Raw genomic sequence first — 25,706 nt, forward strand, 5'->3', positions numbered from 1 at the left:
GTTTACAGAACAAGAACTTTTGTTTCTTACAATCAAGATATTACATCTTTATCTGCTTCTTAAAACAATAGAGGGGACACAGGTCTGTCAGGTCTGACTGACCTGTACATTTCCCATCGTCACCCTCACAATGAGGGAGAGCTCTGTTAAAGTTCTAATTTAACACCAGAAGAACATTTTGTTCCAATATCAAAGTTTCTAATTAACATATGTGTGTGACACGGTGTCAGTTTTCTCTCTGCTAATAACAGCACCCCCCCCCCCCCCCAGGATAACAAGCTCCCATAAACCCAGATGGATTTGGTCAGATAGACTTATTTATCACATGGATTGGTTGGAGGCAACTTGGATTTATAAATTACAAACAAGAAGCTAATGACTAAGGAAAAAGGAGGATGAGGGTGCTGCTTAAATAAGATAAATAAATTCAACCAAAAGAGGAGTGCTAAGTGCTCAATCGATCAGCTGCCCTGCCTGGACATGACCAAATTGCATTGATGTTACGCAATAAATTGGTATTAAGGTAACTGGCAAATAATGTGTTGAACATGATTCTTTTAAACAGTCTAATTCATGAATTTCACATTAGATTTTGTAATACTTTCCCTCAAAACCATGCCCTAACACTCAGACAGACACTGCTTACACTTTGATGAGCACTTTGGTTTTCTGTACTTAATCAACCATGTGAGAGTTTACAAGTTACCAGCTTGTCTTTATTTGAAGCAGCACAGATGCTGATATGATGGAAGTTTAAAAAGATAAGTAAAGGAGCAAATACACACAGCTTTCCTCACCCCCTTTCATCGTCTTTTAATAGAAGAAGGTTTATTTTACAGATAAGAGGTTGGTGAACAGCCTTGTGGTGAAGATATCAGGGTTTACATGTTGTGTGGTTTTCCTGTCTGGGTTCATCAGATCTATATTCCTGTAACAACCAAAGAATTTCACAGAAACGTACCAGTACAGTCAGACTGACGGGAAATGTTTGTGTATGTAAGTGTGTGTGTCACACACACGGTGTGTGTGTGACCACCCCCCCCCCCCCCCCCCCCCCCCCCCAGGATAACACGCTCCCATGAACCCAGATGGATTTGGTCAGATCAACTTATTTATCACATGGATTGGTTGGAGGCAACTTGGATTCATAAATAACAAATGAGAAGCTAATGACTAAGGAAAAAGGAGGATGAGGGTGCTGCTTAATTAAGATAAATAAATTCAAGTGCTCAGAGTGCTGGCAGGGACTATCTCTCCAAACAGGACAAACTCTGCCCCACAACTAACAAAAAAACTACAACAAAACATTTGAGTCAGCATCCCTAGGGGCCACTGAGGACTACTGACATTAACCCTTTGAGGGTCTTCAGCACTTTCTAGTGTGTTATGATTTTTGTTTTTAGCATATTTTATCAGTTTTTCATGCATATTGCTTATAATTTTGCAAGATGGTGAATTTTTCAGAGTTCTCAATTTTTTTCATGTATTTTTTGTGTATTTTAGACCATAAAATGATGCGCATCATGACAAAAACATGGCAATTTAAGGGTTAATTTTTTAAAAAACTAATTAAAATTTGTTATGTATGATTAGGGCTGATGCTAGTCTAAAAAACTATTTAAAAAAAAATTTTAAAAAAAGAAAGATTTCTAACATTTTTATGGCTTGTTTTTATGCATACACATTTATGTGTGTAAGGATCTTTAACGTGATTATTTCTGAGGACCTTCAAGGGGTTAAAACAAATGTTTACTCAGCAGTTCAACATGCTGCCATTGACAACGACTTGGCCACAGATGCCCCCCCACCTGCTATCCTCTGGATAGCAGCCAGGAAAATGAGCAGATCAAACACCTCACAGGATATCCAGAGCATACTGAGCACGCTTAATGGTTTCCTTTATGATGCCATAGAAATGTGTTGGGAGTCCATTCATGAAAATCTGTCCACAGATTCAACTGATGATGAAATTCATCCAGGATGGTGCTTTACGCTCACTAGGTTTTGGAGCGAAGGTCAGGTTCTCCGCTGTTACCCCGGCGGTTTCCTGTCAGAAGAGAAAACATGACACACATCCTGAAGCTAAACATTTCTCCTGACTGACTAATACATACAGTCAGTCGAGCTGGTAAAACGAGTGCTGAATGTAGAATTAAACCATCAGAGCATCTTCTTTCAATGGTCTGTATTTGTATAGCGCCTTTCTAGTTATTTCAACTACTCACATCATCCTTTACATCACATCCTCATTCACCCATTCACACAGGAGGAATGTAATTTGGAGGAGACTATTCTTTCACACACTGAAGCTGCTTCAGGAGCAGGTTGGGGTTCAGTGTCTTGCCCAAGGACACTTCGACATGTTGACACATAGGAGCTGGGGATCGAACCCCCGACCTTCAGATTGAGGGACGACCCACTCTACCGCTGAGCCACAGCCTTCTTTACCGTGCACGTGCATGTTGCCGTCCACATCAGCTGCTCTTAGCTCAGACGTTCTCTCTGAGCCCTTCAGGAAAAGTGCCCCTCAGCTCTTGGTGCCATTTTGAAGCCTCTGAATGGTTTGTGAATATGGTTGTTACTCACCTTCTCAGTATCACTGTGACTCCACAGGCCAACAGTAGAACAACAACAAGGATGCAGAATGGTACAACAGCAGCTAGGTGGCTCCTCTGGCCACCGATAATGTGTTCTGGAGGTCCAGTAGGTGGTGGGGGGGGATCCGGCTCTGTGAAACAGACAAGTAAGGACGTTGTTGGACGTATACAAGCGCTTGCTCTTGTGGGGGTTCTTGAATCGTTGTATATTCTACCCCTGACATTTAAAGGATGATTACACCATCACAGTTTTGCAAGAACTTTCCCTCCCAGCTTATTTATAGAATGCAACAGCAGCAGCACATTCAGGGCCCTTAGTGAGAGTTACAGCTCAACTATGAGGGCCTGTAATAGTGAAGCCACTTTCCTCAACTGCTCCTCTGCAGAGTGGCCGCAGTGCTGCTGTTTAGTGAGGTTAACATTAGTCAGCCCTATGTATTGCTCCAAATCACCCAGGCAACAAAAATCTGTTTAGTGTGGAGGTCCTCTTTAATATTTGTATCTATCTTATCCTTCCAGTCTGAGCACAAAAACATGATCTGGAAATTGTTGCCAGCTGAGCCACCAGCCATCAGGACCAGAAACTCTTTCCTGCTACTTTTGGTGTTAATCTGCGTGTCGCTCTATGCATGCGCACACACACACACACACACACACACACACACGCTCTTATGATTATTACTCACCTACAACAGTCAGGTTAAAGTAATGCAGTGACCCGTTCCCGTTGATGATCTGTCCCCGATAAAGTCCACTGTCACTGACGCTGAGGGAGTGAATGGTGAGCGCTCCAGTCCGGGCGTCCAGGTGGAAGTTCTCTGATTTAGCTTTCAGCTTTCCAGAATCAAAGTCGAGTAGGAGCTCCTGCCCTGAGCCATGTGACCAGATGACCTGATAGTCACCATGTAGTCCAGTAACTCCAGTATGCAGAGTGATGCTCTGTCCAGACGTCCCCGTCACTGTCACTGTCACTGTCTTAAGGTCACTCAGTGCAACTGGTAGAGTGAGCACCACTGAGAGGGAGGGAGAGAGAGAAAGGGAGACAAATACATGAATAACAAAGCAAACACCTGTCTAATTACCCTCTTGGAATAAACAGAATAAAATGACAAAAATAAAGGTATATGTTTTCATTCTATTTCTGGGTGATTTTTCCTTACCTCCAGGACAACATAAGTAAAAAGTAGCTCATCTTACCCCACTCTCCCCTACCCCTTTTCTGACCATAACCAAATCAGGAAATACCTAAAATAGACACATTTTAACCAAACATGCCTCAATCTCGGTAAACTGTACAATACAGCAACTCAGTCCAGATGGGAGCAAAATAGATGGGACCTGAACATCAGCAGGGGACGGGCAGCCATGTAAGAGAGGCCCATACATATGCACAGAGTAAAGAAGGAGTAAACCTCGGAAGGACATCAATACCTTTCATAATGTGGTACAACAATCAAAGACCAGAATAGCTTTCTCCTTCTTCACTTATCTCTCTATTCTCATTGACTGTGTGCATCAAGCAGTATCTTTGACACAAAGACCAAAAACCACAAAGACCACAAAGACCAAAGACTTTCTGGGGAATTCTGAGCAGAAAACACTTCATTTTCAGTCGATTCTGGTTCATTTTTAAGCACCAACTTGCATCAACTTATGGTCTTTATCTATGTCAAGGAAAACACAGAATTCAGGAGCTGGGTGGCAAATCAGGACATAACAGCCATGCTGGGGTAGGTGGTATACGTGACAGGAGGAGGAGTGCAAGAGCGGAGATGATGAGTCACACACAGTCACACACACACACCCACACACCCACAGACAGCAATTTAATAACTTTATCTTATCAGGTAAAGACAAACAAAACTAAACAGTCTGACTCCGTGGCTTGTCTCTGGTCCCCTGCCCAATCTGACCAGTGAAACTGCAGCAAACCGAAGCAAAGTCCGTGAAAACTTGAAACTTTCATCGAGATGAAACAGCAGAGCTAAAGGTGCCATTGACAAAAAAAAAGTTCAGTACTCACACGTGAGAGGTGTCAGCCATGTCATCTGGCAGCACATTAGAGAGCAAGTGATTCCAGCAGCCAAGCAGCACTTCAAAGAAAGAACTGAGGGCTCTCCGCAGTTTAAACCCACCACAGACTCCTCCTCCTCCTCCTCCTCCTCCTCCTCCTCCTCCTCCTCCTCCTCCTCCTCCTCCTCCCTCTCAGTGTTCCTGTTTTCCCTCCCAGTCACCGCTCAGAGGCTGCAGATAATCTGATGTCCCATTGTTCACTGGGAATGAGTGACTGGCATTTGTTTAACTATTTTCCCCTCTGTAATAGTTGACAACAGCCAAGAAGTAAAACGCAGAAAGAAGCAGCTGTTGGTACATTAGTGTCTAGTGCGTGACAGAAGCCCTGGTGTGAGTCACAAATGCATGTGACAGTTTATATTTAAAGACAGAGCAAGTTCTGACACACCGGACTCTGTCGATCATTCAGTCAGGTCACCAAACTAGAGTTTGCTGTCTGTCGGTGGGGCAGAGAAAACATTAAGGTTTGTGTGTGTGAGCCAGTTGTCACTCACAAACCCAGTTGTGACCCACAACTGTGAATGACTAGTCTGCCAAACCCCAAAGGACAAAACACGAAGCATTTCCCACCGTAACAAAAGGTGCTGACACAGTGTTTATGCAATCAGGGGCACTTGAAACACTAGGGTGTGTCAGCTAGGCCTGTATTGTAAGACTCGCTTTGCAATGAATAATAAGAGTAATAAAAATTGAAATGGCCTAAATAAAGATTGGCTAAATTCCATCTACTCCAGCTTCTATAAGTATGAACAGATTAAACTACACGGCCGTGATGCTGTGTGGATACTTTATCTGATGAGAAAACATGCAAACAAGGCTTCATCTTCAGTCCCTGGATGATCGAGTGACACAGAAGTAGGGATACAACAGAGATATAAGCACAGGGAATCCAGAAGAGGCAGACATTAAAAAAGGGAACCCTGAAATAGTCCAATCCACAGATCCAAGTGAAACTGTCTCATCACCTTAGCAGAATATTTTCTTCAGCCCTAAAACAGAAAATGGCGCTAAATGTCTTCCCAAGATGAAGCCATCTGATCTAACAATCCAAACTCTGAAAGACTGAAACAGGCTCTCTATCAGCTGTCTGATCAGCCTTTGTGCATCTGACTCATTCATAAAACAGGCAGATGATATGATCTTATCTGCAACGAAAATTACAGCAATTAGGCCAATTTGGAGGTGCCGTCATCTCCGTGCTCTCTTTAGGGTGAGAAAAACAAGAGTGAAATACTAAAAATGTTTTATCCAACAGAGAAAATCAAGTCACAGGCAGAGCAGAGCATCTCTGACATCTCTGCATTAGTGCAGTTAGAGATTTCCACAGTTTGTCGTCAGCAGCAGATCAGGCAGCAGAAGAAGCACGGCCAACAAAGATCCATCCATCCATCCATTTTCAACCGCTTATCCGGGGTCGGGTCGCGGGGGCAGCAGTTTCAGCAGAGATGCCCAAACTTCCCGGGCCCCAGACACCTCCTCCAGCTCATCCGGTGGGACCCCGAGGCGTTCCCAGGCCAGCCGAGAGACATAGTCCCTCCAGCGTGTCCTGGGTCTTCCCCGGGGACTCCTTCCGGTGGGACATGCCCGGAAAACCTCCCCAGGGAGGCGTCCAGGAGGCATCCGAAACAGATGCCCGAGCCACCTCAGCTGGCTCCTCTCGATGTGGAGGAGCAGTGGCTCTACTCTGAGCTCCTCCCGGATGGTCGAACTCCTCACCCTATCTCTAAGGGTGAGTCCGGCCACCCTGCGGAGGAAACTCATTTCGGCCGCTTGTATCCGAGATCTTGTTCTTTCGGTCATGACCCAAAGTTCATGACCATAGGTGAGGGTAGGAACGTAGATCGACCGGTAAATCGAGAGCTTTGCCTTTTGGCTCAGCTCCCTCGTGGTCCGTCGTGGTGAAGAGGGAGCCAACAAAGATACTGTAGCTATTACATGTGGAGCAAACATCGGTCTTAAACGAAATGAGAAAAGACTTAAAGCCTGAAAGAGGGAGGAAGGAAACAAGGAAGGAGGGGGAAGGAGTATGACGTCTAACATGTACAGTAGCACGTGTTTACTTACAGACTTTTGTGAATTGCTTATTGTATCGTCGTATCATTATGAGATTTCCTCTATTAATTTTGGCATCATATTTTTAAATCTAAAACTTTAATAGCTTAGTTATTAGTGCACAGCGTATTTTACTTGAAGTCTGGATATTTGCACAAGATATTTCTATTTATTTTCTATATTGTATACTAGTCTTATGTTATATCATTCTAGTTTAGATTGTAAATATTTTACATATTTTATATTTTCATATATTGTTTCCATCCTATCTGTACTGCTGCCGTGACAAAGTCATTTCCTGTGAAGGATTAATATAGGAACTATTCTATTCTAGTGTTGTTTCCTGTGTTTCCTGTGCTGTCAGATAACTACGAAACACTATCATAACATTTGAAACCAGCAGAGTCACACTGTAGGAAGAGTTCTTCTCTTTTTAGAAAGTAGGAAGAGAGTAGGAAGCTTCAGAAATCACCTTGAAAATGAATGAAAAAGGGAAACGAATGAAATAACAGCACAGCTTCTGTACTACAGACGCCTTAGTGACGCAGGTGGAAACATAATCCCATAGAAATACATTTGTTTGAAAATCATGCTGCAAAAAAATTTGAAAGATTTGTGTCCACTGACACGAATCAATAATGTGACTATTTAACATTATGTGCCACCACTACTGGATACTGTGTGAAGAAGTCATGGTCAAGTTTAGTCTTTTCCTGTCTCAAAGAAATACACAGCTGAGTACAGATGTATTTCTTTTTCTGAGAGTATAGCATTGTTGTCATATACAGAGAATGAATTAATGTCATGTGACACTAAATGTGTCCATTTGGAGCATTACAAGCTCACAAACTCAGTGACAAAGTAGATCAAACTGGAATCAAACTAGAATTCTGAACAATAATTAGCAACTGGGAGAACATAGTGGAGCTCACATTTTCAAGTTCTGATAATGGATTTGACCCAGTTCAGCCCAAATGTCACATGATATGACTGGCATACACAAATGTTTCAGGAAAGTTTTGTTATCATCGTAAAGAAGTCGTCTGTCCTCCACACCACAGCTGTCATTCAAAGTCACCCTACAGATCATCTAGAGCCCGTTGTTGTGAGATCAATATGGTAATCTAGTAGAAAGTGCAACCTTTACCTCTTACGTGAAGTTGAAATAGAAGTATCATTTAGCAAAAAAAAGAAAAACTCAAGCACAGCACGAGAGCCTCAAAGTTTTATAATGTATTTTATAGTGGTGCAGTAAGTAAATGATATTAGAAATAACACAGCATCTCAAGCTAAACAGAATCAAGAATTCCCCTTAGCTATTTGACATATATTTGCTTTTATATAGTCTATTATATGTCTCCTAACAACAGTGACAGTAGAAAGCAGTGCCTCAGCCGGGACACGCCCAGTCCATATGTGAGTGACACAGTTGCACAATGTTGCAGAACTTGCAGAGGATGTTAAACTGGGTGAAGGCTTTGTAGTCTGTATGGAACAAGCAGGCCTAGCCTGTATTGATTTATGTTGGTGGGCTATAATATGATAGTGTTGACAGATTGTATCGTCACAGCTGCTCTCAGGCTTTGCCTCAGGCTGCCCAAACAAACCTCACGCCACACAAGAAAAAGAAATGGACGGACAGTTGTAGACAGGTCAAAGCTGAATTTAGCTTTAGTGAAGTCTTTACATCTTTACGCTGTAAAAAATGTTTGAATATATGACAAATGTCAATTAAGCAACCATTCTGAGTTTAGTCCTTTGCCACAAGGTTTACTTTTTCTTTTAGAAGTAATTTCATTCAAGATGAAAGATGTTTGTCATGTGCACAGTAAAAACACGGTGGTAACACTGAGCAATGAAATTCTTACTTTGCTAGTTTCCCTCCACATGGATAAAAACAATTATAAATTATAAAAAAGGCAATGTACAGAAGAACGATTTAAGAAGAAAAAGAAACAAACAGTGTATTAGAGTTTGATTGCAGTTCACCAGTGCAAAAAAAAAGGATAGTGCAAATATAATGTGCAAAGATGTAGACATTTAAAAAATATTCAAGTATTTACAGGTTGCAGAAGTTATGTACAGTGTGGTTCACAGCTCCAGATTATATATATATGTCCTTATTCAAGAGTCTGATGGCCTGTGGAAAGAAGCTGTTGTTCAGTCTTGTTGTTCTGGTGGTGGCGCTCTGTCTCTGATAATGTCCTGTGCCCTCTTTGTGGCACGGCTGGCGTATATATGTGATGGAGTGGTGTGAAGGCTGCTCCGCAGATGTGCTGTGCAGTTTTAATGACATGCTGGAGAGCTTTCCTCTCCTGTATGGTACAGTTCCCATACCGTACTGTGATGGAGTTGGTCAGGATGCTCTCCACTGTACATCTGTAGAAGTTGCTGAGAAGTTTGGTGGGTAGACCGAATTTTCTCAGCTTCCTTAAGAAGTACAGTCTCTGTTGAGCCTTCCTGAAGATGTGCTGTGTGTTGTGAATCCATTTGAGGTCTTCACTGATGTGAGTACCAAGGAGTTTGAAGGTTTTCACCCTCTCCACCTGAGCTGCTCTTTCCTCCGCCTCGGATCAATAATCATCTCTTTAGTTTTTTCAGCATTTAAAGGCAGATTATTTTCATGGCACCAGGATACCAGCTGAGCCACCTCTTCCCTGTAGCCTGCCTCTTCTCCACCTGTGATCAGGCCAATCACTGTCGTGGCATCAGCAAACTTGATGATGGTGGTGTCATCCTGGGAGGAGATGCAGTCATGGGTGAAGAGGGTGAACAGGAGAGGGCTGAGCACACAGCCCTGGGGAATCCCTGTGCTCACTGTCTTTGTGCCTGATGACCTGTTGCCAACTTTGACTTTCTGGGGTCTGTCTGTGAGGAAGTCCAGCACCTAGTTGCAGAGGAGGGGTGTTAGTCCGAGGGTGAGCAGTCTCTCCAGCCAGTCTGCTTGGGATGACCGTGTTGAATGCTGAGCTGTAAGTCAATAAACAGCATTCGGACATAAGTGTCCTGAGTGTGTCATGAGTGAATTAGGGACAGGTTAAAAATGTCCGTAAACACTTAGCAGACCCTCAGAACTCAGCCAGGGATGTTGTCAGGGCCTGCTGCTTTCCGGGGGTTTGGTCCTCCTGAGAATGATGACACAGTGAGAGGGGAGCTCTGCGCTGCCTCTGTTGGTATAATCTCTCTGCGTCGGTCAGTGTTGAGTGGGCGCAGAACTCGTTCAGCTCATCTGGCAGTGTGTTGTTGTTGCTGCTGGTCGAGATGATGTTGCTCCTCTGTCGGAGGTCAGTGATGTGATGGAGGCCCTGCCACATGCGTCGGGAATCAGAGTTGTCATAGTGTCCTTCCAGCTTCAACCTGTACTGTCTCTCGGCGTCCCTGATGGATCTACGTAGGTCGTACCTGGCTTTTTTTGTAGTCCTCAGTATCACCAGAGGCAAATGCAGCAGAGCGTGCACGCAGCATGGACCGTACCTCACAGTTCATCCAGGGTTTTTGGCTTGGGTGTATTTTGCAGTTTGAAGAGTTGTTTGTAGGCAGGGTAGAGGAACACAGATATATGGTCAGATTGTCCAAAATGGGGCCTGGGCACAGCCTCTAGACGTCCTTCACGTTACTGTAGACGTGGTCCAGTGTGTTATGTTCCCTTGTTGGAAATTTCTCTATTTCCACACACTCATGGTCACTTCTTCAAAGATATTGGTTTATTTTTTATAGTCATATCATTGTTCTTTTTTTTTTTTACTACAAAGGAGTTAGGATTAACCATAAATACCCACAAAAAAGAAAAACCTAATGACTTTGCAAGTGCTGCATGTTGCTGTGAACAAACTTGAGGGAGTGCCGCACCCTTACTGCGATACAAGTGGAATGCCGCTGCTCAGCTTCCCAAACCTGTGTGTGCAGAGTGTGCAGAGTCTAATGTCCAAGCTAAAGCAGGCCGTCCCTGCAGCTTACTGAGAGAGAAAAAATAGCAAAAGCAAACTGAAACTGTTATCACAAGTTCTTGTTGTAATAAATTTCACAACTCAAAAAATCCAAAAAGTACTGAGGCACTGATTTTGTGCCGAGCATGCAAAAAGACACACAACTATACAACAGTGAACTGTGGTGGAAAGTGGTTGTTCAGTGTATCCAGTCTACTGACACCTTCACACCACACACACACACACACACACACACACACACACACACACACACACACACACACACACAGACACAGACACTCCTGAGGACCAGCAGTTTGCTCTTGAATACAAACTGCACAAGTTTGCAGCAGTCATAAACAAAGAAGCCACGTTAAACATTTTGCAGATTAATTTCATGCAGTTTGTGCTCACCAGCCTTGTGATCTGCAGTTGAGCAGGACCTTCTATGCTTTGGAGCAGGCAGATAAGCAATGTGTTGCATGCATTTAACACAGGAAATAAGGGAGTGAAGGAGGAGCCTGCACACGCAGCGACAACATACTGGAGAGAATTTTATGGGAAAAGAAAGTCAATTCTCAGATGTTGTCGTCCTCACTGAGCTGATGATAAAATGATAATACCAATACTCATCTTGTTTCTCATAGGTAAGAGGACATTTATTACTTGAATTAGCCATCATTGTATTTTGTTGTTTCTAGTGAACTGTTTCACTTTCATTACACCGTGTTCCACATTATTATGCAAGTAGGATTTCAGTTAAATAAACTTTTATCTTTTGGTTTTCAATGAAACATTTTGCTTGTGTTGTTTCTCCTGTCTGTTTAAAACACAATTACAGACAGGTATGTTGATAATTAATTTGGCAGGTTAGCCTAATTAAAGGGAAACTACTTCAGGAGGTTGTTCCACATTTGCTCAGCAAATCACAGGTTTCATGCAATGTGGGGAGAAAGAAAGATCTTTCTGTAGGTGAAAAGCGTGAAATATTGCGATGCCTTGCAAAAGGTATGAAAACACAAGATATGTGTGTGATTCAGAGTGCAGACGGGTTCGTTCAGATAAAGGTGTATTGAGGAAGATTTCTGTCAAGCAAATACAACGTATTAAGAGAGCAGCTGTTAAAAAGCAAACAGGTATTTGAAGCTGCTGGTGCCTCTGGAGTCCCAAGAACCTCTCGATGCAGGATCCTTCAGAAATATAATGTAATAATGTAATAATAATTTATCAAAAATATGTGGAGTTCCTAACTGGTCATTTCCTGACTTGGTATAAAAAGAAGAACTGTGCCTTCCGGAGTTAAATCCCTTTCATGCAAGACAATGCACCATCACATGCTGATAGCACTGAGTCATGGTGTCATCATGGTGTAGCCACCATCATCCCCTGACCTCAACCCTATTGAGAACCTGTGGAGCACCCTTAGAAGTCTAAGATCTATGAGGGTGGGCGGCAGTATACCTGAAAACAGCAGCTCTGGGAGGCAATTCTGACATACGCAAATGAAATCCAGGCAGAAACTATACATGGACTCACAGGTTCAATGGATGGGAGAGTTGTGAAGGTGATATTCAAGAAGGGCTCCTGTGTTAACATGTAACTTGACCTGTAAAGACGTTTTTGATTGAAACAGCATTTATTTTGAGAAAAAAATATCTCCTAATGCAGAAAATACAACAGATTTCCATTTTCAATTCTTTATAACCTATTGAATGCTTTGAAACTCTGTTGTGCATAACAATTTGGAACGCTGTATTTTGAGTTATTTAAAAAAAAAAATACTGTTGTCATCATCTGATGTGTTATTTGTTTTAATAAAATCCTGATTATAATATAATTGTTGAGGATTTAAAAATTCGTACTGACTGTCATTTGTATTGACTAGGAAAAATGAACAAAAACAGTATATGTGTAATCATTTGGAACACAGTGTGTTAAAGGCAATATGCATTTTAAAGTAACAAAGCGGAGAGAGGAGAGAAGTGCACTATTATTTCATGCTGTCACACTGAATGCTTTCCCCTATTAAAAGCCATTATGATTTATTTGATCTTTCATTGTTTTGCACGGCGTGCAGAGATAATTTATTCCTTATTTCAGGGGCTGTCTTTTCTGAAACACGAGTGATAAAGCGGGATGGCGAGACTGTGACGTTAGACACCAACAAAACAATGAAAAAGGACTATCTCTGGACCTTTGGGCATCTTCACCCTGTCACAGCGATTGCCATCGTCACCAAAGGAGAAGTCACCCATGTCAATGGGACCGTGTTTGGAAATAGGCTACACACACATGTAGAAACTGGATCAATCACCATCTCTAATCTCACCGTCGCTGACAGTGGGGTGTTTTTGCTTCAGGTCATTGCGGAAACAGGGATTGTGATGCAAAGATTTAACCTGACTGTCCAGGGTGAGTGGCCGCTTCGTCGCCTCCAGTAATATTCATATGGGATGCTTTTAAAAATGTCTACACTTAAAGATCTGGGCATAGCCTTGAGTTTCAGTATATTTACATTTCTGAAAATACTGACAATCAAATGTTCTCACTATACTTGTATGTTTTTCCCAGATAATTCACTTATTCCTCTTAATGTTCTGGAGGGGGACAATGTCACGCTGGAAACCGGAGTAGAGCACTTACAGAAAAAACATAACGTCAAGTGGACACGGGGTCCACATTTCACTGGCCAGCTGATAGCTCAGTGGGAGAATGGCAGCACCTTCATCAAGGAGAGCTACAAGAGTCTTCTGCAGCTGAACCCCCTCGATGGATCGCTCATCTTTATCGGAGTGACCAAAGACTACACCGACACTTATTGTGTCATGATGCTGCTGGATAGTGAACCACACATACTGAGACAATATTCCATCACTGTCTTTGGTAGGTGCATGTTTGTCAGGACACATTAGAGAAGAGGAGGTTTTGCAAACAATCCGAGATGTGTGTGGAGCACAAAACATATCGCCATTTAATCTCAGCATTAAAGCAGAGTAACAGTAGCAAGTATGACATTGCTGCTATTTGTTGCAGCTCAAGTTAGCAGCACAAAGTCAGCAGATTCTGGATATTAGTAATGTTGGCATGCATGATAGATGTCTGCAGTCTGTACAGACAAAACTCCACTCATAATAAACTGTGTTAATACAGCATTAGAAAGTATATTTATTGTACCAGCTGCATGATTATGAGAAGAAAATGTCCACATCTATTTTGAAATGTAATGGTGAAGGTGCAGAAAGACATTGAGAGTTGCTTTGCTAACTTTCTGATCTGAGGTCTGGTCTTATCTCCTAAAAGATAGACAGCTATTCTAATAAAGTAGGAGGGAGCGTAATGAAACAACTCAGTGGCTTTCCTCTGCCTCTTGTAGATCCCGTGTTCGTACCACACGTCAATATTGCAACACGTTCACTGAATAACGGGAGCTGCTACATAAACTGCTGTGTGGAGAATGGACCTGATGTCACCTTGTCGTGGTACAGAGGACAGAGGAGAATAAACCAGACGAGCAACCCAGACGTCCCCACTAACCTCACCCTCCCTCTGGTCATCCAGCATCAGGGTGGAGTCGTCTACAGCTGTGTGGCAGCCAACCCTGCCAGTACGAGGGCGGTGACAGTCAACTCCACACTGTGGTGTCCGCCTCAGCGTCCAGGTACAGTTCGTCCCGACTGTTGTTCGGATGAGATGATTGTCGGTATGTCTGCAGAGGGCATGTAAAGTGGATGCTGAGCTGGATTGTTCGCTTTGAAAGATACCAATGTGCCAATACAACATGCTTACATGTAATATGTCTAGTAAAACTTTGGTATATACTCTGCTCACAAAAAGTTAGGGATATTCGACTTTCAGGTGAAATATATGGAAAATGTACAAAGTGAATGCTACAGTGATATTATATCATGAAAGTAGGACATTTAAGTATCAGCATGCAATGGTGATTTTATTCATCTTAAACAGTTTATTGAAAGAAAATCTACCAACAGTGGTAGGTATACCACAACAAAACATGTTCAGTGTCTCAATAAATTGGGACGTGGCCAAAGGACGTCCACTCCTCTCCTTTCTGTGACTCTTCCAGTCTCTGTATCACTGTTCCAACCTCCTGATGACACTCTGTGACCCTCTGTGATCCTGAAATTTCACCTGAAAGCTGAATATCCTAACTTTTTGTGAGTAGTGTATATTATATTTAACAGAGAGAAGATTATCAAAGCTTTTTCATCCGTTCACAGGTCCTGTAGCATCGCAGTGGGCTATTGTTGTTATACTGGTGGTGGTGGTGGTGGTGTTGGTTGCTTTGGCTGCAGTGATCTCATATCTGCGTTCCCGAAGAGAGGACGAGATACCAGACAGTATGTGAACGCCGTGTATTTCTCTTTATTATTTATATTTGTCGCTGACCAGGTTGGGTCAGGTGTCTTGGTAGTCAAACATCGTATTCATCTTAATCTCTCCTTTTTTTTTTAACCTCGACTGTTTAATGAGAAATGTGCAAGACGACACACCATCTCAGGACAGCAGTCGCAAAGTCTCAATGTCAAAAGGTCACACATATATTTTAAAAACTTAAAAACTGCTCACTGCTGTTATCAGCGTGTTTTGAGTCCAAACTGGCTCTTCGTCAAAGCACAGGAGGAGACATCAGTTCAAGTTCAGATGCTGTACAAATACAGACATGGGGGGGGTTTGCCACAAACCCATGCTTTAACAGTGTACTGGCTGTGGATTAACCCTGAACTGACTTATCCAAAACAGGAAGCCATTGCATGAGAGTTCTGGATGATAACGTGATGAACGCTAAAAAGACTGATAAGTGACAATGATGAAGTGATGGAACCCAAAGCCTGCCTCTGGGTAGGTGTTGTGTAAAAGGCCTCACAGTGACTGCCACAAAAATTAGCACAGAGCTTCTATCGACATATACGTTCTGAACGCTCTATGAACCAGTGATTAGGACAGAAGGGTCCTGTCCGAGCGACCCCGTGGTCTCTCCTTCACTCGTGGACCCCTGAGGCCCAGGCCAGACTGATCAGGGAGAGGAATGAGTGAAGTCTGTATCAACATTCTTCCATTTCTGCTATAAGTTTAAATGTGGTTAAAGGAACTGTCCAAAGTGCCCACAGATCAGTTAATACTAATTAATGTGTTCTTTTGTCTAATGGTGTAACCCACATGTTCATGAACATCCAAGGATGACCAACTAACCAAGTACAACTTTTGAGGATGCTGCTTCAAATCCTGTGATAACACTGCAATTCACCAATGAGTGAGAAGACTCAGGAAGTCCATATAATTAATAATCTGTGTCTAATAAGTTAGAAACTAACCAACAGTATATTCAATCCAGGTCTGTTTAATGGAAGTTAATGCAAACTTGAGAATGTTAAAGATTAGGTCAATTTGTGTCATGCCATTCAGGAAGTTATTTGGTAAAGACTTAATGAATATACAGTGGGGCAAAAAAGTATTTAGTCAGCCACCAATTGTGCAAGTTCTCCCACTTAAAAAGATGAGAGAGGCCTGTAATTTTCATCATAGGTACACTTCAACTATGAGAGACAAAATGGGGGGAAAGAATCCAGGAAATCACATTGTAGGATTTTTAATGAATTAATTGGTAAATTCCTCGGTAAAATAAGTATTTGGTCACCTACAAACAAGCAAGATTTCTGGCTCTCACAGACCTGTAACTTCTTCTTTAAGAGGCTCCTCTGTCCTCCACTCGTTACCTGTATTAATGGCACCTGTTTGAACTCGTTATCAGTATAAAAGACACCTGTCCACAACCTCAAACAGTCACACTCCAAACTCCACTATGGCCAAAACCAAAGAGCTGTCAAAGGACACCAGAAACAAAATTGTAGACCTGCACTGGGCTGGGAAGACTGAATCTGCAATAGGTAAGCAGCTTGGTGTGAAGAAATCAACTGTGGGAGCAATTATTAGAAAATGGAAGACATACAAGACCACTGATAATGTCCCTCGATCTGGGGCTCCACGCAAGATCTCACCCCGTGGGGTCAAGATGATCACAAGAACGGTGAGCAAAAATCCCAGAACCACACGGGGGGACCTAGTGAATGACCTGCAGAGAGCTGGGACCAAAGTAACAAAGGCTACCATCGGTAACACACTATGCCGCCAGGGGTTCAAATCCTGCGGTGTCAGACGTGTCCCCCTGCTTAAGCCAGTACATGTCCAGGCCCATCTGAAGTTTGCTAGAGAGCATTTGGATGATCCAGAATAGGATTGAGAGACTGTCATATGGTCAGATGAAACCAAAATAGAACTTTTTGGTAAAAAGAAAGAATGCTGAGTTGCATCCAAAGAACACCATACCTACTGTGAAGCATGGGGGTGGAAACATCATGCTTTGGGCTGTTTTTCTGCAAAGGGACCAGGACGACTGATCTATGTAAAGGAAAGAATGAATGGGGCCATGTATTGTGAAATTTTGAGTGAAAACCTCCTTCCATCAGCAAGGGCATTGAAGATGAAATGTGGCTGGGTCTTTCAGCATGACAATGAACCCAAACACACCGCCCGGGCAACGAAGGAGTGGCTTCGTAAGTAGCATTTCAAGGTCCTGGAGTGGCCTAGCCAGTCTCCAGATCTCAACCCCATAGAAAATCTTTGGAGGGAGTTGAAAGTCCGTGTTGCCCAGCGACAGCCCCAAAACATCACTGCTCTAGAGGAGATCTGCATGGAGGAATGGGCTGAAATACCAGCACCAGTGTGTGAAAACCTTGTGAAGACTTACAGAAAACGTTTGACCTCTGTCATTGCCAACAAAGGGTATATAACAAAGTATTGAGATGAACTTTTGTTATTGACTAAATACTTATTTTCCACCATAATTTGCAAATAAATTCTTTAAAAATCAGACAATGTGATTTTCTGGATTTTTTTTTTCTCATTCTGTCTCTCATAGTTGAAGTGTACCTATGATGAAAATTACAGGCCTCTCTCATGTTTTTAAGTGGGAGAACTTGCACAATTGGTGGCTGACTAAATACTTTTTTGCCCCACTGTATGTATTGGAATTGAAATATCTTGATTCTGTATACCATGCAGTGTTAGGAATGAAAATGGATTTGGAACATAGTGAATATGAAACAGAAATCTAATTTAGTACGTCTAAACTTTTAGTGATGACACAGGCGTCCCTCTGTCAGAGGAGAACAGGCCCCTAAGATGTCTTCCCTTCTGTCATTGCTTAGCCCTTCTTTTCTGCTTTGACGTTTTATTTTTATTTTTCCTTTTTAGTTTTACTTTGTTACTTATAATCTTTGTGCCTGCTACCTTCAAGTTAAACTTTTGTAGACCGTTCTTCTGAAGTTATAGCTGATCACTATGACTGAAAGTGTAACAGAGTTTTCTTAAAGTCCTCTTAAATACCTCCTGAAACACCAGCCAGAACCAAGTACTTTTGATAGAAACTCTTGTTTTTGATAACTCTGAACTGTTGCGTGTGACCAGCGACAACTGTTTCTTAGTGAGCTTTAAATGAGTTTTGAAGCTGAGGCCAACATCAGATCCAGATCCAGATCCAGCACCCTGCCTAGTAAGAGCTGAACACCACTGGCTGTCCTGTAGTCCGAACGGACCGACAGACGCCACCGCCAAGAACCAGCACATCCTGATCCACCAGAACCTTCAAGTTCCTGAACCACGGTGCCGAGTGAACTGAGCCGACATCGCCAAGGCCCTCCAGGACACCACCTCATCAGGAGCCCAGACATACAGTCAAGTTGGGTCAGCCTGTGACTTCAATTTATATCAATATATTTATTTAAGACTTAATTTTTTTGGAGCGGTGTATTTAGTTCATGGATGTCAGGATATGAGTTTATTTATTTATTTATTTATTTTATGTGAACTGGTCCTTTACGGAACTCTCAGGCAGGAAGAAGATGAGGAAGTTGCTGACAGTGTTGGCAGAGCTAGTGGAGAGAGAGAGAGAGAGAGAGAGAGAGCAGCCCTCTGTTGGCTTCAGGTCAGCTCCATTTTTCTACTTTCTTTCCAACAAACCCGAGCGAGCAGAGGCGAATACGGTCAAACATCACGCGCGCATTTCCCGCTTGAAACACCGGCGAACAGACGCGGCAGGTAGAAGTGAGGAGCAGGTCGCGTCCGGTCTGACTGACTGACTGACTCACTGACTGACTCACTGACTGACTGACTGGAGAGTCACTGCTGAGGGACACTTTTTGGCTCCTTATTGTCAGAAAAACACAGCAAAATGAAGAGCTTCACCTTCGGCTCCGTCCAGCTGAGCCAGCCAGCCGAAACTACAGCAGCTAAATGGAATTCAGCCTTCATTCAGTTCAGATCAGTGGACACAGTGTCTCCCTGCTCTGCAGGTGGGGGCAGTTACTGCAGGCCAACAGGAGGGACTGCTGACTGGAATGAATTCATATGAAATAGTAAAAAAAAAAAAAAAGTAAATCTAATATTTCTGATGGCTTGGTTCACATGCACTTCTAATTATGTTACAGTTTTATTAACGTCACATAATAATTGTCTTGTCTTATTACCTTAAAGCAGGGTTATTCATCTAGCATTCAAAAAGGTCCAGTCATTTCAAATATATCATACATCATAATGTCTAACATGAGTTAGTGACGTCCGCTTGTGATCAATAACTGACTGTCAAATCACAGAAACTCAGTATGATTCAGAAACATTTTGACAGTATTTATTGTGACTTAACATTTAAGTAACCAGACACATAATACTGCAGAGAGGTGTAACGTTCTTGTCTCATTCAGTAAAAGGAGGGCTGCCTTTTAGAAAATAAGAGAAAATCAATAAAAACAGTCAGTTTTTGAATAACTGTGCGTCTTAAAATAAAGTTCATGACTTGAGAAAAATAAAGTTTAGCACCAGTTTTTCCCATTTTTCTTTAACTGTCACATCTTGACTGAACCATCAACCAACTTTACAATATATTATACATATATATATAAATAAATATATATATAGCTTAACTCGAATGCAACTGGTGTGTGCTGATCTGCTCAGTCAATGCTGTAAACACTAGAAAAGCTGTGCCGGTTAAAATAGAAGCGTCTCGTCAAATTTAAAATCCCCTTATGATAATATGTCCAGGTCCGTATAGGATGGTGTCTGGGTGCCTTAAAGGAAATATTGTCTACGTCTCAGATAACAGCCAAAAAACGATTATTATTATTATTTTATCAGAAGATTAAACATGTGAAAACCCAGTGGATACAGGACAGGACTGCAGGTTTACTTTTCAAAGCCACAAGACAATGAAATGTGAGCCTGATGTGTAGAAAGGAAGATGCCTGTCCATAGCGTTTACCTGATGCCCTCTGAAGGTGCTGACATGAAGCCTGCACCCTGAACAGGCATCAGTCACTGAGTCTCTGCTCCACCCTGTTGCTGTGAACGGGCAGAGCTCCACCTTAACTCTCACCCATTTCTTGGGCAGATATCTCAAGGTGAAGACACACCTCCCCCGTCTGAGCCCAACAGGAACCCTTCCTGGATCCTCTCTCCGGTGCAGTGGAGCTGAAAATGGACGTGAGTATTTGTGCACCACACTACACGTTGGTATCACTGGAAAAAAAACTAACTCATTTCGTTTTGCCTCTCCGGATTCCAGGCGAAGTCGAGCTTCACACCTGAGGTGACAAAAGAAAGAATAGGCATTTCATACAGGTAAGACATATCGTTGGATACAAAACATTATTTCTATATTTAATAATATATCTTTCAGAAATCACAGTGATTGAAATGTTGTTGCAGTCATGCATGAGATACTTTTAAATTCCTGCACCACCTTACCATGAATGGTTACAGACGGAGCACTAACCTCTGTGACAAACGCATCATGTGTGGTAGCTAGGATGGTCCACTGGCATTAGTAGTAACTTCAGGGGAGTAAACCGTGATCCGTGAGGCTGATGTGAAATTAAAAGCACTGATGCTGGATCACATGCCTGAGTTGTGTCCTGTGTAGCCCTAGACAGATCTTTAATGAGAACTGATATAAACACAGGGAATTTCAAAATGTAAATGCGTACAATACAAAAGCTTCTGACCAGGAATAGTTTAAAATTGGAGCTTGATTTCATCGTAATTTTTGCAATTTGCCAACCAGTAAGTTTTTCTTGTTTTATTTTTTTTTTACATTGGATCAGTGGCAAAGGTTACAGTAGGATATTTTTCCTGAAATTCTTTTGTATTGCCTCACAACACATTTTGTGCTCCCTCCGATCGATAGAGAGCGGCTGAGCTATATTATGGATTTTATTTATTATGTCGACCACCGCTGGCTGTGACCACAGCCTGAGCCCCAAGTCTGTATGGTTAGAGCTCGCTAGATAACTAATGAAACTAGTTTAGCCAGCTCTCTCTCCAACGATAGCTGTGTGACCATTATTAGTAGTGTTTGATAGGTGTAACAGTAACTACATGCAGGGATGTGAGTGCAGTAACAGATACAAGGGCAATACATCAAAAAAACATGGTGCTTAAAGGGAAATTCCTGTTTAATTTTTGGATTTATGGCAATTATTGAGCTTTGACTGATTTAATTTCATAATGAAAGAACTCTGTTTTAGTAAAAAGCCTTTCAGCCCCTACTTGTGGTACATTCAGTTTTACCTGCAAATGAAAAAGGTTTACACGATGTGGTTCAGCAGTTGGGTAGAAAAATTGGTTTGGCTGTGTAAAATGCTTGTTTCTTGAATTGTTTGTCGTCGCTGTGTCTCAGTGTTCCCTGATCTCTGCAGTAACTTTTGCTGAGAACTGTGCTCTCACTAATAGGAATGAAGGCCCAAACTGTTTTCCTTAAAACCGTTCTTTGTTGTGCAGTTCCAAGTTTCCCAGCTCAGGTGTGTTCCAGTGTTCTTTGACTGGGTTGGTGTTCAATGTGACTCACGAGGGGGAGGTCACCTACAAGATTTTGATCTGGGATAAAATGGATCTCGAACCGGCTTGCAAGTTTCCCGGAGGGCCGCTGTACAGCATCAAGTCTCCTCAGGACTGTATCTCCCAGCTGCACCTCCCACACTGTGAGCCTGAACCTGGTAAGAACACCGGCTTGCCTTGTGATCCGCTATTAAACCGACAGACTTTCTTTCTGGTATTTACCTTTAGTCTGCAGTTGTGTTAAAATAGCATCTGTTGCTTGTGCTTCTTCTCAGCGCTGGTCTCCCAGAGCCTCTCTGTTGTCCACCTGACCGACGACGGCATGAGCATCCTACAGCCGCTGGAAGTCACTGAAACCCACGTGGTGGTAAACACCCCTCAGCTCACCGTCTTTGGCATCGTATGGGACATCATTAAGAGATTTAAGAATTTCATGACGAAACCAGTCTGTGGCCAGATCCTGCTGTTCCTGCGACCAGTGAACAGACGGGGGAGACACATCCTCAGTGTGATTCTGCTACCGAGCAACGTGCCTCTGCAGGAGGTAAAACCCTCTGTCACACCATAGATCACCATCAGTTCAAACTCTTTTTGTTTTTGATCACGTCTGAGTCACCACAGAAGCGCTCGACAGCACGTGCTTGTTAACCAATCAGGCCCTCTTATGGCGAATCACTGTAATGTCCTCGTGTATCAAGACGGTGAGACTGACCTGATTTACGTCTGTTTGAATAAGATAATTAAGTCTAACAAAATGTTCTGATATCACCAAAGGTAAAAGATCAACATGAAAATGAGTACATTCAGGCCCCGGCCCATTGTCTCCTCCACATGGGTCTGGATTACAGCCTCCACAGTGACCCAGGGGGCTTTAAAATACAGCCTGCAGTGAGTATGTCAGACACCCTGTTCTGTTGTTAGTCAATACAAGTCTGAATACAATCAACCAGCAAAGTGACATGTTTGCATTTCATTTCAGACGTCAGATTTCTGTGACAATTATGGACCGAATTACCACGCGACGTTTGAGATCGTCCTAGTGGAGAGCACGGAGGAGGTGACTCTGATGGTGCGAGACCCAGAGAAGAAACAAGTCTGGGAGCATCGGCTTCATCTGAGCGGTAAAGAGCATCTGTAGCGGACGGTTTCAGACTGAGAGCGACGACTCCCTCCTCTTCGTCATAGCTAATGATGCACATATTTTTAGATTCAGTGTGACGTACACTTCTGGAGGATTTGCATTTAAAAATCATAGAAAAAAGAAGCTCTTTTTTACCTCCAGAACTTACCTGAGAAGTTTTCTTCAGTATCAAAGTAATCCTGTTAATAGCTGTTCAGCTGTTTCTTTTATAAATAGTTGGAAGGCAGACTAACGCAGCCTGCGTAGGGAAAGCAGCAGGTTAGCGGAGCAGCAGCTGCTTCAGTGCTCCCTTTGTGCCTACGCAAGATGCCTTCAGGCACAGTTTTGAGCGTAGGTCACCTGTGATTTGGCAGCCGTCAAAACCTAATGCACTGTAGTGTAGAAATATGCTTTTGGTGACAGTTCCACATGTGTAGCATGAGTGAAACGCCATTATATGGAGCCCGTTACATTTCTGCATTGCTCATTGGTTTTGTTGACAGTTACTTACATATGGGGCCATGGCAGTGTCCAAATTCAGTTTTATGAAACCGTATGATTTCCATCTGGCCTCTGTTGAAAATTGGTCACACATGAAATTATTTTTCCAGCTTCACATGATTCTCGAGATGACGATCAGCCAAGGACTGAGTGACGACATCCCATCAGACGAGAAGCTATGAAGGTCTCAGCCATACTTCATCAACCGAGTATCCATCTTCAACAAGGTGCTGGATGAACTTCTGCTACGTGGGATTTTGAGGCTAGAGAAAAGCCCAAGATGTAATCAACATGGTTCAAATGAAAGGAGCAGAAGCAAGTTTGATCACGATTACCGGCCTCTGTACCAACGATCCAGCTTAATGTGAAGCAAAACTCTCTGTGGGGAGATGAGGCAGAAAAGTTTGACCCAAAAATAAGGTAGGAATCAGATCCATCAGGATACAAGAGAAACTGAATCACACTCCTGCAGTGACATGACTTCAAATGAGTTAGTAAAAGGTTCCTCATTGGCTTCACAGGAGCAAATTGATTGTGATTCTATCAGTGTACACTTCACTTCCTCCTGCAGCTCTAGTCACTCTGTATTTAACCATTTCTCAACCTTTTTGTCTGTTTCTTCTTTTCTCTGGGATGATGTCCCATTCGGTGAATAGAATCCATCTGTTCTTTATTCATCATTCATTCATCTTTATTTTAGTTTTTTTTTAGATTTTCTACTGAATATGTCACACATGTAATCATATACTTTTATATTATACCATGGAATCACCTAATGCATGCAGGACCATGAGGCCTGTAAATTCTAAATGTCTAAATGTAATTTCAAAGCTGAACAACATTTTCCTTTACAACATGCTGTCTGTTTGATGAGTTGCTAACTCTTTGTTTCACATAATGCTTTTAGTTGTCTAAACTTTTGGAATAAATAAATACATAGTTAAAAATAGTGTTTCTAAAAATAGTGATCATTAAACAGTATAAATCTAAGTCCTGTGCTGGGACTGTTGGTACGCTGCTCATAAGAACTTGGAGAAATGAAACTTGTCTTTCATACTATGTTTTCTTGTAGTGCTATTTGAAAACAGATGATGGGATGAAGCAGGTTACAATGTGATAGTATTTTTATGGTGTGTATTCGACCTAAAGGCTATGTGCTATTTATAACTACAGTACCGCATCCTTCCTGGCAGAGACCAGCAGATTGGCTGCAAATATACAACACGGTCTTCAGAAACCTGCTTCCTGTCTGTTAAACACAGCATTAGAGAGCCAGCTAGTGGTGGTGGGACACAAAGCTCTCAGCTTCCAGCCCACTGGTTATGCTGAGGGCACAAGTCATGGGGACTATTTTCATCATGGATTAATAGAAGCTGTTGAAGCTTTTGTGAGTACTTGTGGCAGCAGGTGTATGTGGGGATGGCGCTACAATGGAGGTCTATAGTGACAGTAGATTTAGATACACAGACAGTAAATGTCAGTGGGTTCAATTTGCCGTCATGGGAGCAGTTAACAAGAAACATACAGAATATCACTAGATGACATAAAATAGTCCCTTAATGGTCCTCCAACCGGCTTAATCAATATTCTTATAATTATGACTAAATGACAAAGTAAAAACAATGACACATATCACATATTTGTCTCTTTACCTGCAAGCTGTTTGACCCAGCTAGACACTAACTTCGTGCTGCCGGCCAGGTGGTATACACAGTCACATGAGAGCTTTTTCACTGAAAACAAGTGAGGTTGCTGAGTGGAGTCAGTGGGCCAGAACAACAGCTAAAAGAGGCTAAAGGGCGACACATTGCTGGGGGATAATTAATCTTTACAAGCAACCCACGTCGCATTGTGTGCCATGTCATCCACTGTTAATGTCATAAATATAAAGAAAGAGACAAAAACAACCAGGTTTAAAGGTTGACTACAGAGTTTGGGTTATTATCCAACTTCCATCAAGAAACATTAGGGGATGATGTGATCAGTTTCTGTGTCTCCTGGAAGATGATTCGTTTCACCAGTCACACTCGGTGTTTCACTGAAGGTGGCAGCTGTCAGGATGGGACAGAATACACAGTACAGACGGAGATGAAGTGTGAAGTGTTATGATGTGGTGGGTAACAAGGTGAGAGTGCGCTGCGCACACGGACCGTGGGAATGAAGAACAACCAGGAGTGTGTGTTACTGTCACCTGCTTCACTGAGAATGTGAGAAGAGCAAGTTGAGTCTTGCGGCGTCCTCTCCGCTGCAGGACATCCTAACACTGACTGTAAGAGTCTTTTCCCCACCTCTCTCCACTTCTCCACTTATTCAGCTTTCTCCATTAAACACAGCAAGGTGCAGCTCTCAGTACTCACACTGTGAGACTTCACATACATGTGAGTGGAGATGTGAAGACAAACGGTCTGTTCCAAAATCTGTTTTCCCAAATATATGTTTGTTTCATTCATTAAATCCAGCCAATAAAAGCCAATAAGAGTGTGTAAAGATATACAAAAGGCTTTTTTAGCAGGCAAAAATATGACTGAA

At 42.4% G+C, this 25,706-nt stretch overlaps 2 protein-coding genes across 6 annotated transcripts; both read left to right on the plus strand.

Annotated features, from left to right (window-relative positions):
- Window positions 1-12,752: 12,752 nt before the first annotated feature.
- On the plus strand, window positions 12,753-15,356 carry LOC139199358 (SLAM family member 9-like). The gene is made up of 4 exons (XM_070828418.1): window positions 12,753-13,060; window positions 13,220-13,531; window positions 14,022-14,306; window positions 14,887-15,356. Exons 1-4 carry the CDS (start codon window positions 12,820-12,822, stop codon window positions 15,012-15,014), a joined length of 966 nt encoding a protein of 321 aa, XP_070684519.1. The 5' UTR covers window positions 12,753-12,819; the 3' UTR covers window positions 15,015-15,356.
- A 2,718-nt stretch (window positions 15,357-18,074) lies between these two features.
- LOC139198844 (NACHT, LRR and PYD domains-containing protein 1b allele 5-like) lies at window positions 18,075-24,126 on the plus strand. 5 transcript variants are annotated; one of them, XM_070827805.1, is made up of 8 exons: window positions 18,075-18,409; window positions 20,112-20,203; window positions 20,286-20,341; window positions 21,500-21,714; window positions 21,832-22,100; window positions 22,331-22,444; window positions 22,536-22,677; window positions 23,288-24,126. In XM_070827805.1, exons 2-8 carry the CDS (start codon window positions 20,198-20,200, stop codon window positions 23,329-23,331), a joined length of 846 nt encoding a protein of 281 aa, XP_070683906.1. In that variant the 5' UTR covers window positions 18,075-18,409; window positions 20,112-20,197; the 3' UTR covers window positions 23,332-24,126. The 5 variants fall into 5 exon arrangements, with proteins under 5 accessions (XP_070683906.1, XP_070683907.1, XP_070683908.1 ...); XM_070827806.1 differs by having other exon boundaries at window positions 18,075-18,404; XM_070827807.1 differs by lacking the exon at window positions 18,075-18,409 and adding an exon at window positions 18,614-18,650.
- Window positions 24,127-25,706: the final 1,580 nt, after the last annotated feature.

This window comes from Pempheris klunzingeri, chromosome 3 (genome assembly GCF_042242105.1).
Source record: "Pempheris klunzingeri isolate RE-2024b chromosome 3, fPemKlu1.hap1, whole genome shotgun sequence".
NCBI classification, from domain to species: Eukaryota; Metazoa; Chordata; class Actinopteri; order Acropomatiformes; family Pempheridae; genus Pempheris; species Pempheris klunzingeri.

What these genes read in the sequence shown, in the direction of transcription:
- LOC139199358 (XM_070828418.1), top strand. Translation starts at nt 12,820, where the DNA reads ATGAAAAAGGACTATCTCTGGACCTTTGGGCATCTTCACCCTGTCACA. An exon ending in ATTTAACCTGACTGTCCAGG is followed by an intron (nt 13,061 to 13,219) that starts GTGAGTGGCCGC and finishes TGTTTTTCCCAG; the next exon opens with ATAATTCACTTATTCCTCTT. An exon ending in GTGTCCGCCTCAGCGTCCAG is followed by an intron (nt 14,307 to 14,886) that starts GTACAGTTCGTC and finishes ATCCGTTCACAG; the next exon opens with GTCCTGTAGCATCGCAGTGG.
- LOC139198844 (XM_070827805.1), top strand. An exon ending in AGAATAGGCATTTCATACAG is followed by an intron (nt 20,342 to 21,499) that starts GTAAGACATATC and finishes TTTGTTGTGCAG; the next exon opens with TTCCAAGTTTCCCAGCTCAG. An exon ending in GCAACGTGCCTCTGCAGGAG is followed by an intron (nt 22,101 to 22,330) that starts GTAAAACCCTCT and finishes ATATCACCAAAG; the next exon opens with GTAAAAGATCAACATGAAAA.